The sequence below is a fragment of the Crocodylus porosus genome, unplaced genomic scaffold (genome assembly GCF_001723895.1).
Source record: "Crocodylus porosus isolate Cpor-Errol unplaced genomic scaffold, CroPor_comp1, whole genome shotgun sequence".
Classification (NCBI taxonomy): Eukaryota; Metazoa; Chordata; order Crocodylia; family Crocodylidae; genus Crocodylus; species Crocodylus porosus.
In genome coordinates, this window is record NW_017728920.1 from 16115252 (window position 1) to 16130523 (window position 15272).

The following is a 15272-nucleotide window of genomic DNA, read 5'->3' on the forward strand; positions in this document are numbered from 1 at the left end:
TGCTGATGACACCAAGATGCGGGGGGATGTGGGTACACTAGAAGGGATGAATAGACTGCAATCTGACCTAGACAGGTTACAGGGGTGGGTGGATGAGAACAGGATGGTTTCAACACTGACAAGTGAAGGGTGATGCACCTGGGGAGGAAGAACCAGCAGCATACCTACAGGCTGGGCAACTCCCTTCTTGTCAGTGCAGAGGCAGAAAAGGATCTTGGAGTCATCACTGATGCCAAGATGAACATGGGCCAGCAGTGTGGGGATGCAGTCAGGAAGGCCAACCATACCTTGTCATGCATCCACAGATGCATCTCAAGCAGGTTCAAGGAGGCGATACTTCTCCTCTATGCAACACTAGTCAGGCCACAGCTGGAGTACTGCGTCTAGTACTGGGCGCCACACTTCAAGGGGGATGTGGACAACATGGAGAGGGGCCAGAGGAGGGCCACTCGCATGATCGGGGGCAGTAGGGCAGGCCCTACGAGAAGAGGCTAAGGGACCTGAACCTGTTCAGCCTCCACAAGAGAAGGCTGAGGGGGGATCTAGAGGCCTGTTACAAACTAGTCAGAGGGGACTAGCAGGCACTGGGGGAGTCCCTGTTCCCCCGAGCACTACCAGGACTGACTAGAAATAACGGTCACAAGCTGGCTGACGGTAGATTCAAACTAGACATCAGGAGGCACGACTTTACTGTCACGGCGGCTAGGATCTGGAACAAACTTCCAAGTGAAGTGGTGCTGGCTCCTACCCTGGGGGTCTTTAAGAGGAGGCTAGATAAACACCTTACCAGGGTCGTTTGACCCCAGTACCTTTCCCTGCCATGGCAGGGGGTCGGACTTGACGATCTGCTCAGGTCCCTTTCAACCCTACAAACTATAAAACTATGAAATTAAGAAAATATCAGCAACTTCATTTAAGAAAAGGCTGTTTATTCCTTCCTTCCTTCCTGCTTCTTTTCCCTGTTAACTTCAACATGCTTTCCGCGTAGCTTAGAAGGCTTGAAATTATGGCTGACTGCAAAGTAGGTTGCCACCTACAAAAGTTCATGCTTCTCTAAACCAGATAGGCTCAAACATGCCACCCTTCCCTATGTTCTACCCTTCTGTTTGGTAAGCTCTGCCATTCTGTTTGTATTACCTAGTCACAGTATAACAGAGTGTTACAAGGCAGGAATAAAACAAATGTTACAAGTTATTTAGCTTTTTGTACATCAAACCAAAACTCAATCAGCCCTATTTACAATAGCACTGTATATTTCTCCTAGGTTATAAGAGCTCCAGGTTTCCATGATGAACAGCTTAATTCACAAAGTGAAGTCAACTCATTTGTAACACGCTATTAAAAGAAGCAAGTGTGTCTATATAATTTTCTAGGTGTACTCCAATTCATCTCCCTACTCCGCAAAATTATATGCATATATGGCAGTGACCACCTATGTTTCCATATCTTTGCAAAAATTATGCCAACTTTGCTTTCCATCATGACTACTTAGCCTCTTTTATCGATTTTAAACACGTGATATAAAGAGAAAATGCTACAGTAGCACCTTTCCAAACAATGGAAGTCTACCACCACACCAGCTAGTGGTAATGGGGTATCACTGAGCAATACAGTAAGCTATATTCTTTATAGGAAAAATCTTAAATCTTATTAAAAGACTGGTTACACTGAACTTATAGTTTTACATTTAACTTCAGCATGAAATACTAGCTCCATTAAGATCAAAGCAACCTTTTTCTTGTTTCTCTAGTTCAACACAAAAGTGGAGAAAATAATGTCCATCTTAAGTTTTTAGGTAATCTCAAAAATAGGGACAACAGTATAAAATAACCTTGGTAATCAAGGTAATCAATCACTTCAGTTATAGTAGTTTGCATACTAAGCATGTATCAAAATTTGATCAGAAATTAAGATGTAGCTACAGACCCAGTTCAACATGCACATACAAAAAGATATAAAGTTTTTAAAAAGGGTAGCCTTTAAAATGTATAATGATATTAATGTATTTTATAATTTCTATGTATAGTACTATTATCATAAAAAATAAAGTAAAAGATTTATTTTAATAGTTTTTGTGAATCTGGATCAGTATTTTAAAGCAGGTATTCAATTATTTCCCTTCAAAAAAAATAATTTTTTTTTTAAATTTTACATAGCTGTGCAGTTAAGTGAGAATTTTAGTTAAAAGCAAAAACCCAAAAATAAAATCTAGTAGTCAGTCATTTTATGGTGATCTTCAGATTTGTGCAGAGGGAACAAGAAAGAAAAAACCCAACAACCCCTGCCCTCTCCCCAAGAAAAAAGCGTTTTTCAAGGAAATTATCAGCGTCAGCAAGAATGTATACAAGATAGAACCTTTCAATGGGGAGGAATGGGGAGCAGAGAAGGGAAAATAAAAGCATTGCCTGCAGTTGCCTATGGGGTTAACCATTAAGATTTTCAACATCCAGACTCTGAAAGTTCATTTTTTACACCTATACATGAACTGCAAATTATTGAGAACCAGCACTCAGCCATAATTTCAAGCCTTCTAAGCTATGCGGAAAGCATGTTGAAGTTAACAATCATCCCAAGAGGGAGCAAAAAATAAGTTTCAGAATTATTCAGCTTATTCACATTTTTCAGCAGGGAACATATGTTGAAAAACCAATGTGAAATCTTTCCAAGACTCTTCTCTGTCAATCTCAGCCTGGTGCCTGCACTGAACAGAAAACCATTCTCTCCTTCTGGGAGGGGGAGAAAGGAATAGGAAGAGCAGAGAAGTATCTGTATTTAGTAGTACAATAAGCACATTTGAGAACATTAATTCAATGTAAATACTCTGTTCCATTTACACTCCTAAACTAATTACTATATTTAATAAAAAAAATCATCTATCAATAATCATCTCCCCAGTGATATGGAAAACAGAGGAACTACACACTAATATGACAATATTCCCTGTTTTAAGATGGTCCCTACATGTCACTCCAAAAATACAAATGGACTTTAAATAAGTGGAATTGGCCAGTTTAGAATTATCCTGCACTTGTGGTATCCAGGGTGACGAGAAAACATTACAACTATCCCTGCCAGCACCTTCAAAGGTGGTAGGAGCATGTTCTGCTATACTAGGTTGCCAGAATGGCCCCAGGCCAGGCTTACCTACATGAGGAAGTTACACCATTTTAACTTTTAATAGATCAAACATCTGTATGTATACTTAGTTTAAATCAAGCTTGTGTTATAGTTTCATAGTAGTTTGGGGTCAGAAGGGACCTGAACAGTTCTATGTGATCCCAGCATGTGCTCCTGCCAGTGGCAGGGGGTCACCTAGTCTGACCCCCCGCCACTGGCAGGAGCATACGCTGGGATCACACGACCCCAGACAGGTGTTCATCCAACCTCTTTCTGAATTTACACAAGGTAGGAACAAGGACCACTTCCCTGGGAAGTTGGTTCCAGATCCTAGCCACCCTAACAGTGAAATAGTGCCTCCTAATCTCTAACCTGAACCTATTCTCCAGCAGCTTCTGGCCATTGCTCCTCGTCACCCCAGGTGCTGCTGGGGGGAATAGGGTCCTTCCTATTTGTTGCTGATCTCCCCTAATGAGTTTGTAAGCAGCCACCAAATCCCCCCTCAGCTTCCGCTTGCTGAGGCTGAACAGGTTCAGGTCCCTCAGCCTCTTTTCATAGGTCCTGCCCTGTTGCCCTCCAACCAGGCAGGTGGCCCTCCTCTGAACCCTCTCCAAGCTGGCCACATCCCTTTTAAAGTGCGGCACCCAGTACTGGATGCAGTACTCCAACTGCGGCCTGACCAAAGTCACATAGAGGGGGAGTATCACCTGCACCTGAGAGCAGAAACAGCTCGGGAGAGACCCCTAGTGACATGAAGGGGGAAGCCCAGCTGCCAGTTACCAGGGCAGCCAGAGTCACAAGTGCTGATTGCTAGGACAACTGCTGGGGAGCCAGCTGACAGGAAGAAGCAGGGCCTGGCCCTTCCTAAGCCCCAGCCGTGAGGCCAGGACGGCAGTTCCCCTCTGGTGGCCAAGGGAGGAAGAACTCGGCCAGTGTGGACAGAGGGGAGAAGTCCGACTGCATGAGCAGCCTCTGTTTGCTGCTATGGGTTGGAGTATTTCCTGGTAGGGATTGAATGTTGTTTGACTGGACGGTTTAGCTTTTTATGTTATAGCCCAGGGGCTTTGTGTTTTTGTGTTCACCATTTTGACCAGAGGACTGGGTGAGGCTATTAGGGGTTGGAGGAGGCCTCATAGGGGCTCCACGGTAGCGTAAGGACCCAGGCGCCAGGAAGGGTGCAGCATTTTGGGGTGTACTGACCCCAGCCCCAGAGACAGAGGGCCGTGAGGAGTGAGAAGCCCCAGAGCAAGGGGGCGACGAGCAGCCTCTGGGAAGTCAAGGAGAGGGCCAAAGCACAGCAGGGCCCAAGATAAAACCACATCAGTACCATCTGTGAGGCTTGGGCTGTGGTGTAGGGGAAGAAAAGGAGCCACAGGTAGTGCCCCCTGGCACCGGGGCGCATAAAGTGGGCAGCCTCCCGCTAATTACATCAATTACTTAATCAATTAAGACCAAGGCATGGCAGGTGAGTAAGCAGGCGGTTGGCCCACAACGGGAGGGTGGAGTCACCAATAGAAGGGCTCCAGTAGCGATACTCCTGTCACAAGGTCCCTCAGACTTTCCTCATACAGCCTGCCCTGCTGCCCTCCAAACAAGCTGGTGGCCCTCCTCTGAACCCACTCAAGGCAGGTCACATCCTTCTTAAAGTGCGGTGCCCAGAACTGGATGAAGAACTCCAATTGTGGCCTGACCAATATTGTGTAGAGAGGGAGTATCATCTCTCTGGACCGGTTTGAGATGCATCTTTGGATGCATGACAAGGTGCGGTTAGCTTTTCTGGCTGCGGTCTGGCATTGGCAGCTCGTGTTCATCTTGGAGTCAATAATGACTCCAAGATCCCTTTCTGCCTCTGTGCTCACAAGGGGGGAGCTCCCCAGCTTGTATGTCTGCTGTGAATTCTTTCTCCCCAGGTGCAGCACCCTGCATTTATCTACACTGAACCCCAACCTGTTACCATCCGCCCACTTCTGTAGTCTGTCTAAATCTAATTGCAGCCTGTCTCTCTCTTCGAGCATGCCTACCTCTCCCCACATCTTGGCGTCATCGGCAAACTTGGACAACGTGTTTTCTATCCCCACGTCCAAGTCGCTGATGAAGATACTGAACAGTGTAGGCCCCAGGGCTGAGCCCTGGGGGACCCCGCTACGCACATCCCACCAGGTCGAGTATGACCTGTCCACCACCACTCTCTGGGTGTGCCTCATCAGCCAATTTTTGACCCATCCAACTGTGTACGCATCAATGCCACAGTCGCTCAATTTTTTAATGCGAATAGGGTGAGAGAGAGTGTCAAAGGCCTCCTTAAAGTTCAGAAAGACTATGTCCACAGCAACACCATCATCCAGGGATTTAGTTACCTGGTCACAAAAGGCCATCAGGTTGGTCTGGCAGGACCTGCCTTTGATGAACCCATGTTGATTTCCCCTGGGCATGATCTGCCCTGCCCGCCCCTCACAGATGTGATCCTTGATAATTTTTTCAAGGATTTTCCCCAAGGCAGATGTGAGGCTTATGAGCCTATAGTTTCCTGGGTCCTCCTTTCTCCCTTTCCTATAAATGGGAACCACGTTAGCTAGTTTCCAATCTCCAGGCACCTGGCCCGTGGACCACAATCACTCGTACAGCCGGGCCAAGGGCACAGCAATGTTGGTAAGCCAAAATGATAATTTCCACAGGGACTTTTTTACCTGAATCAAACCCAGTTAGAGCCAGCTTAAATTTGTACAACTTCACACAGCTCAAGCCTAAATCGCAGCTATTTCAGGTATACTCTATCATACGGCAGAAGCCAAGTTGCTTCCTGTTACAGCCCAGAACTGAGGAACTAAGGGAACACACGCAAGTCACCTTTAACTTGTCCCATTCAGGTCTGTTGCAAAAAATCCACTCAAACAGATATCAGATCAGGTTCACTAATACTAAAGAACTAATTCCAGTTCCACTGGGTGGAACAGACTTTGACTACAGTTCTACATTTTTGTAGCCTTATTTCTATGACCAAATGTGTGCACATGATATACTAGTGTATCTTCCATGCTTATAGTTTAGTTTTATTAAGTATTCTTTTCTGGTTAAAGATTCTGAGAACTGAGGAACTCTCAATTCTATCATCTGAAAAGGCTGGGTAGCATTTTGACATAACAATATCAATTGACTCCCATCTCTTACACTGAATGCATTTTATTTTCCTTCACATACTTTGCACATGAATGCACACATATAGATAACTTGTTTCTCAGCCCCTTGCTCACTTAAAGAACCTCAATGAGATTACTGTGATCAGTCATCTGACCTTTGGCAGGACTCCTCACATGTTTAAATCCACGGTAGGTACTGTAAGTAAAAAAAAATAATTTTAAAAAGGTAGGAGAAGAATCAAACCATCTGCAGCCAATTACAGTCTACTATGACTGCATATGCAGAATGTATGTAACTTCAGTTTTCATTGGGTAAAAAAAAGTTCATAACCCTAACAGTTGCAAAGAAAACTCTGGGTAAGTCTGCAGTGCAGTAACACCAAAGTTAGCTCTTTTAAAAAAAACCCAAAACAAACCAAGCAGCCAACCTCAAAAAAACCCCACACACTAGCAGAAGTAGCCTGGTCACAAAATCAAGAGACTCCATGTTGTGCTAATTTACCCTGCTTCTTGGCAGAGTCAATATACCCTTTGATTGTAAAACAAGCTTCAGCTGATGCAATACTGCAACTTCAAGCCTGCAGACATCATAAAACAGTGACTCATCCATGTGAACTCCACAGCTTTCTATTAACCTAATTTGTATGTGAAATGTCATGATTAATGTTTTCATTCCTTACAAGTCAGCAAACAGAACAAGAAAGGGAGAGGGAACTGGGACTTGCTGCTTGGTAAGGAAATACAAAAGGGAGATGATACATAAGGTGTCACTCCTTAGGTGATAATGAATGCACAATTCAACACTGACCAAATTAGAATATATAGATAGCTAAATGGTTTGTTTAGTTATGTATTGGGCCACATTCTCAACAGATTTTTGTGCAAACCTTCCTTGCACATCTGTGAGGGTACTCACTAAGGATTTAGGCATGTCTTTTTTATATATATATATATACACACACACATACACACACACACACATATTCTGTGACATCAACCATAATTAAAATGGAATGTTTGACACCTGTATCTGACATTCTGTGGTTCTGATGACATTAGAAAGAGAGCAGAATTCAAGTGGTTCAATACCTCATTCAAGATGTTGCTATTTGGAATGTTCATTTACATTTTATATTTTGAAAAATGCCATGTTACCAGCAACAGTTAATCACAAAGTTAATCATGCAAGTAATTATTGTTACTGTCTGCATTTTCAAAAAGCATGTGAACAAATATAAATTGCACAGAGTAACACATCAACATTAAAGAGTTGAATGAGCAGCAACAATTGTTGCATTCCTGTCTATATTATAATTTTTAGAAATGTGAAAACCATTATCATATTTACTCAGAAGTTTTATGACATGACTAAAGTCTAGTTTTGACAAGCTCTAAAGTGACTTCAGAAATATTATTTGACAACACAAAATAATTAACGTTAAACCCATTGGAATATAAATGATGTAGTAATGCTAAACAAGTAGTTGCAGACTGGTGAAAAGCTATTTGAGCTCTGCTTTCACATTTATGTTATAAAGCCCACTTAATAAAATAGTTTTTTCTTTTTATGGCATCTTACCTGTTTGCACTATTCAGAGAGCGTATGAAAATCTATATTCATGGGAAAATTCACACAAGAATTAAACAAGAAGAAGAAACTCCTTAGTATTCATTCAAAACTGCAAGTTCTGACCTGTAGTAAAATGAATTCATAAAAATGTTTTGAATTTGTAAATGAAACTTGTTGAATTTTGCATAAACCAACCACCTAATAAATGCTACAGTATAAAACTGTGCATTCTGGAAAGAGATTAGAAAAAAAAAATAAAAGCTTGTCCCTACATTTATAAATTCACAAAAAAGACTATATTAGTTGTTAATCCCACACAGAAATATATCGTACACTACTGCATGTCATTCTTTTAAAACTCCTACCCTCTATACCAGTTGCAGTTGCTCAGTATCTCTGACATATTCATTACATAATGTATGATTTGGAGTCAAATCTCTGTATTTAGAGTATTTGTTTTTAAATGTTTAATTTATCTGCACTTCGCATGTATTATAAAATCATTAAAAATGGCTATTTAATTTCCATATACTTTTCTGCTGAATCACAGTAATAACTACCGAAAGATAAAAGCCCAATACAAATCTATGAGCAAGCTTTTGTTTTTTCAAGTGTTCATGACTTAGCTGTTCTAAAGATTATCTGAACACTGCCATCCACTGTTCTTTTAGAGATGTTGCAACTAATAAAACAATTTCCTCATCTGTCTCAAGGTAGTTCCGGTACTGAATTTAAAATGCTTCCCAGTTCAGAAAACTACTAACTCTTAATGTGCCAAATACTATTCATAAAAAGAAAAAACAAAAGTCTGGTAAATAGACTATTTTTGTTAGCTTTATTTACTCATTTCATAACAGCTCTAAAAAATACAGTATTATGGAATATATATGTGAAAACCAGCTAAAGCAAAGATATTGAAGAAAAACATCAAGGGAAATCAGTTTCAAGTCAGTTATGTAAAGACAATTTCTCACGTCTGCCCATTAGTTACTGTTAGTTCAGCCTCTTGAGAAGATCGATAAATGTTGATTTATTTTATCATCCACCATGCCACATGTAACTGACAAAACTTTAATAAGTAGGTGGGAAGTCAGTCACATAGAACAGTTTTAAAAAGTTTTAGCCACATATGGCCCTGCCTTCCTACTAATTTGTCAAAGAAGAAGAGATCACAAGTAGCTAAACCAAAGGATAGAAAAAAATTCCACTGGATGGGATAACCTTTGGATCAAGATCCCAAAAGGAACAACCCTGAAATAGACAGCTGACAACCAATTCATCAAAAGCATTCTAAAACGCATGCAAGAATCATCTCTTCCAAAGAAATCTAACTTCTCACTTCACCTAAATATCAGTTAGGGCATCGATGGCACAGAAAGAAATAATAGAAGTCCTACAGCAAGCTTTGCAATGTAATGTATACAAAAAAGGAGAAAAAAAAAATCAGCATTAGCTTGGATATTAGAATGGATACTGGAGATGTTTATGTTATTCTTTTTAGACAGAAAGCAGGGCAGGATGGCAACTTTGAGACTAATTTGTGCAGGAAAACATAAGTTATTGTAAGCTACAGCCAATTTAATCAGCCAGCATCTGACAAACTAAGCTGTCACCTATGAAAGTTTATGCCTTTTCAGTGACTTAATCTCTAAGGTGCCACCCTGCCCAAATTCAGACTAAGAGGGTTAACTACATTTCTCTGTGCCTTTTAATGTTTATTCCACTTGAGCTATTCTCTTTTTTCTTAATTATGCAGAAAATACCACGACTCCCTGAGTACTCTCTTATGAACCTCAGCATGCCTACTAATATGAACCTTGGGCATTTTGCCATCCCATTACTTCTTTCTCACTAGTTAGTAAATCCCTTATTTTATTTCTCTACAGTCTGAGGATTCAGTTTTTAACCTCACATGCATTATTTTTAAACAACCACTGTATTCTCATTTTTTAAAATCAACCATAAACTCTTAGTTTGCTTAACAACTTACCTTAGGCAATGTTTTAAATATCTTTAGTGCATCCTTATAAAAGTATATCATCATTAAAACACTCATATTCAAAGAGAAGAAAAATAAATTTTCTCTAATAACGGAAAAGAGTATCATTTGTGTACACAAGGTACACAAATATAAAGTGGGTGTGGCAAAATTATTTAATGTGTTACACAGAAGAGTAAGAGAATACAACAGAGCACAAAATAATGAATACTAGAAAAGGTTACTAAGGCTCTATTCATTCCAGAATGAAGGAACAAGAAATAAAATTAAAAAACTTATCATAAAAATATTTCCTTTTATTTACTGCTATCAGACATAGGCTCTGCTTTTGCTCTCCTAGGATAAAACAACTGAATTTAATGTTTTACTTCCCCCAGTCCTTCCTTTCTAGTTCCTTATTGTCAACTTTGCCTTTTCTTTACTACCTAGTCTTCTGTTATTGTGATAAGCTTTATATAAGACTCTGGAAAAAAAATCAGACTAAAGCTCATTCTGAACTTTTCTCCCAACTGGTCTGGGGGCTGTTAATGAGGAGACAGAATCCATAGGAGGCTAATCAGAGTCAGGTAAGTGCATTAAAGATCAGAGTACAGCACTGAACAGGTGGTCACTGAGGGCTTAGAATATTTAGACAATATGCCTCTTAGTGACTAATCCCAGAAAATAAACAGGCTCCTATTTCTTCATGTGAGTTGATGATTCTGAATACCCTTGATGCTTAACACATCGAGGGCCTAATTTATCATGGAAGTTACATTTTTTGTGGAATTGCACAGGCTTTACTACTACTGAAAATCCTTCAGGGTTTCCTGAAACCAGAGTTATTACTGAAGACTTATTCACCGATTTCCCCCAGTCCTTCCTTCATATAAATAATCACTGAAGTTTTATCCCACTGCTAAACAAAGGCCTTAAGAAATGTAGCAAGTTAATAAAAAGCATCTCAGAAAACTGTTGAGGAACTACTTTTATTTTTGTGTCTGAACCAACAAATTACTACCACCAACAATTATTTTCACTATCCAAACAGAAGTTTTGGAGGAGATCAAAATCATCATTTCCTAGAATAGCAGATAGATTGTTGTTGTATGATAATACTTCTTCTACAGAGTATAACTTGAGGTTTTAATTGGACATTATGGCTAAATACAGAGAGTCAAAAAGCCCGAGGTTGAATCGCTTAAATCTTCGTAGGTTTTTTAAACTGCATAGATTGAACCACAAAGCAAGTGAACTGAGGCTGGCAGCACTTGAGTGGGGGTCTGGTTTCCTTCTCCTCTAGTGGCAGCACCCAGCTGGGGTCTGGTGCTGGGCCAGAGGGATGGGTTCGCTCCACTCCTGCCTCGGCATCCCTTCCTCAGCCACCTGAGTGATAGTGTTCTGGCTAGGGAGCAGAGGGGCAAGGCAGACCTTGCTCACTGGAGCAGACAGCACAGCTCAGGATGCAAAACATCCTGGGATGCTGTGAGTTAACTTTCACTAGGAGATCTGGGACAGAAGTTCCATAAACCGGTTTGACCTCAATCAGTTAAGTCTGATGCCACATCCAACCAGGTTTATCTTAAACTGATTTTGGCCATTTTGAAAGCAGTTTAACTTTTGTTCTGTTACAGATTTACAAATGTTTAATCACTTAAACCAGTTTGTGCGTAAACTATGCCCCTAGCCCAAGTACTCAAAACTCCTTGATTTCTAACATCCATCAAACACTTTCCCTTTTTTTTGGAAGTGGAAAGGACAGTGGCCTCTGGGATCATTTCTTGCTATATTATATCACAATATAAATCATTATTTTAATTTAAATATTTATTGCTATTTTATGGCAATACCACTTACTGCTCACAATGTCGCCTTGAAGTTGAAGAATTTGTGGGACAGGTATTGTGAGAATAACTATGTCAAATAGTTCTGAAGATCCTGCTTTCTCACAGACCTCCCATTTGCCATCTCTGAGGTAGATCTGTGTTACATGACGCTCATAGAATACATCTGCACCTGTTTCAAACAAGAAAAACATTAAATACATGCAATATTGAATCAGACAGAGAACATGCAGAGTAAAGGAGAAATTCCCATTATGAATCAGACATGAAGCCCTGATTCTACAAACAGAAATGCATGTTCTTAGTTATAAGCACGTAAGCATAATCCATTCCTTGAACACAGTTGTGCTTGCCTCCATGAGATCACTCACATATCATAGAAACATAATGACTATAATTAGTTGTCAAAGGTTTGAAAAAAATCAGCTGCTGAAAAATGAAAAAAGTAGTTAAATAGCTCATGTTAACAATACTGGAAAATATGAAAATAAATTAGTCACTAACTGCTTTAAAAGAACAGTTAAATTCTGCTGATGAAATTTATAGTGACTAGGGATCTGCTCCCTAGCTTTTCCCAAATGCTTAGTTCAGTAGTTTTATATCTCTGGCACATATTGTGAAATTGCTTAATTTTACAACATTAATTTTTCTGTCAGCAACATACTCCCTAGTCAGCTGATACAGTCGACATCATAGGCTGAACAGCAAGTTTTAAAATATTAGTTTTAAAAATCCCAAATTCTGGCCACACACAGTTATGCAAGATTTATGTTAATCAAGTTAATTTCCCCTTAATCCTCTGTTCACACAGGGTATGATACTACTTCCACTGAATTCAGGGGTAACATCCAATTAGTGCTGTATCTAATCTACATAAAGCAGAGATTATAAAATACAACCTTCACCCCCAATCCTGAAAATTCTTACAGCATATGAATAAAGACTGCTTTACAGTGACCCACTGCAGCCAAGAGGAGTATGGTTAGTCTTTTCCAAATTCGAAGAGTTTGTATCAAATCATACCCATTCAAGATAAGTACACCATTAAAACCTTTAATTTCATACAAAGATATCAGAAAACTACCTGACTCTCTCAAATAATGCTTGGCAATTGACGAAGTACCCTGAGGCGTCATAAAATTGAGAGCTCCCTCCTTCATCACCATTCCTTTAATTGGTGCAGTCAATGGTTTCAAAACACCATGGGCCAGCAGGTCATCATAGAAGCTAAAAAATCAAACAAAAACATAGTAAAATGCATGTGAATCACCTCCAAGAACTTCCAGTAGCATTAATTTTTCATAGGAGGAATTAACGTTATAAAGACTGCCATAACTTTCAAATTTATTTATTTGATTTATATCCCACCCCATCCAAAAGGAGTTTCATACAACCTGACTTCACTCTGTAGTATTTCAGACTCCGTAATATTAACATATTACTAACCAGTATAACCCACCCCCGCAAAACTTACGGTAACTTATTCACTCTTTTACAAAGCCTGGTTATTTTTAAGAAAAGTCAAACGTAAACTGTCGAGTCGTATTACAACTTGAGGATAAATTACGGTTTTTTAAACTGAAAAATATTTTTTTTTCTTTTGAAAGCTAAGCATGATGTCAGAGCTTGGGTATAGATGTTCTCTAAAAGATACAACTTTGCCCTTACAAAAAATGCTCCATGTGGTTTATCACTATCATTATGCTCTCTTTCAATTAAACCACTTTGCTATTATAATAAATTATAATATTTCAAAGCTACAAGCAGCTTCAAAACACCCAAATGTTTTTAAAAGATTAACATTTCTTCTCATACCTCAAATGTGGACTTTCTCAAGTTCTAGTAAGTGACAACTTTTATAGATACAGAAATTTCAAACTTAAAACCCTATGCCGGGTTTGTGCCCGAAAGCTCACAAAGAAGAATTTTTCCAACTATTTAGTTGGTGTAATAAAAGTTATCACATCTACCCAAAGAACCTTGTCTGCCTATGTCCTTAAACTAACATGGCTACAGCCAACAACCATAAAACTGAAAGCCCAGTATTTCACAGCTTCCACAGCCAGAAACAAAAACTTTGTGTAACTGAAAATCAAACACTGAACAGAAGCAGAGTATAAGGATGGTTAATGTTAAGTACTTCCCATGTATGTTAGAGCTCTGTAACAAGGATCTGAGTGGATTTTGTGTGGCTTCTGTTCTGTCGTATGCCTCTCTCATAGGCAGCTCTATTCAGGAAAGAGCGTGTGGTCCATATTTATCTTCTAAAACTGATCAGAAAGAAGATGTTTTGCAGTATGTGCAGAAGGCAATCCGACTGAGGATTAATTTAATCTGCACTGGCAACTTGTTCCACGTTGAACCTGTTTGACTGACAGGGATTTACTTCTGCTGTCCCAATCACAGTCCTAGTCTTTCTGAGCTGATTTTCCCAGCTGTTAAAAGGGTCAGAGAAGTCATACCAGGAACTTCTTTGCTTGATAGCAAGAAACCTCAAAACCAAGGCCTTGCATTGGTAACAGCAGACTAGAAGCCAGGGATTGGAGGACAGCACACAGGGAACATACTCATGACAGTCAGCCCACATTTCAGATATTGAGATTGGGCCCCTGCACTGTTGTGACTTTGTTTCAAACATATCAAGAGTTGAATTAATATGAGTCTGGAACAAATGCATGGATTTCTGTGGCTAGAGCCTCACCTGTCAGGACAGGGCAAGGTCTCCTAGTAAACTGAAGATGGAAGGCAATGTTTACACTAGTGCGTTTCCTAGACTAGGGGCCAGGTCAAGCTGGTCCTCAGTACAATAAATCAGATGGCTCTCCCACGAAAGGTAGATCTAGACATATTTAATACAAGAGCAGTCAGAGGGCAGGGCAGGGCCCCGCCCGCTCCTTCCTACCTCCGGTGCCGCTGGGCGTAGCTGGGGCTGAGCGTGATGTACTGCGCGCCCAGGTCCGCCGTGCAGCGCGGGTCCGCGGGGCTCCGGCTAGTGGCCGCCCTTCCCCCTGGGGAGACGGGGCAGAGCGGTCAGGGGGCTCCGAGCCGCGGGCGGCCGCCCCGCTTCCCATCCCGACTCACCCGCGCCCCGCGCCTTGTCCCACAGCTCCACGCGCAGCGCACCCGGCGGCAGCGCCCTCCGCAGCAGCGCAGCACACAGGCTGCCGCTCAGCCCCGCGCCCACCACCAGCGCCCGCGCCTGCGCCATGCTCCCTCCCGGCCCGGCCCCGCCAGAGGGAGCTGCCGCCCAGCGCCGCGGCCGGCGGTTGGTCCCGCCCAGCGCCGGGGAGGCTGCTCGGCAGGCCCGGCACAGCCGAGTCGCTCCGAGCCCTGCGGGGGCGTCAGCCCCAACCTTTCCTGGCAGAGCAGGAGCTCAGTTTTGACGCGAGCTGCTCGTAGTGAAACCCCTGTCCGCCTGCCTGAGTCTCCTGGGGAGACCCCCGGTAACTCGCCAGGCGCTGAGGCGGGTATTTCTCCGGCCGGCTCCCTGCCTGTTTGAGCGAGGAGCGCGATGCTCCCAGGGCTTCATGTTTGTCAGTGCCAAGAGATCTCTGCCAGCCAGGCGGCCCAACCGGCCCTGCAGACTCGAGTTCATTCCGACCCATCAACAGCTCCGCCTGCCTCTC

At 41.7% G+C, this 15272-nt stretch overlaps 1 protein-coding gene across 5 annotated transcripts in view; it reads right to left on the minus strand.

Moving 5' to 3' along the window:
- The window catches only part of RNLS (renalase, FAD dependent amine oxidase), a 163665-nt gene extending 148796 nt beyond the window's left edge, over nt 1–14869 (minus strand). For 4 of the 5 annotated variants that reach the window (XM_019538616.1, XM_019538617.1, XM_019538615.1 and 1 more), the window contains exons 1-4: nt 14728–14869; nt 14549–14654; nt 12731–12873; nt 11660–11818 (exon numbers count right to left, since the gene is read on the minus strand). In XM_019538616.1, coding sequence (XP_019394161.1) covers nt 11660–11818; nt 12731–12873; nt 14549–14654; nt 14728–14854 — 535 coding nt within the window. In that variant the 5' untranslated portion in view covers nt 14855–14869. The remainder of the gene's footprint in view (nt 1–11659; nt 11819–12730; nt 12874–14548; nt 14655–14727) is intronic. The other variant, XM_019538614.1, reaches the window with a different exon arrangement.
- Between the last annotated feature and the right edge of the window lie 403 nt (nt 14870–15272).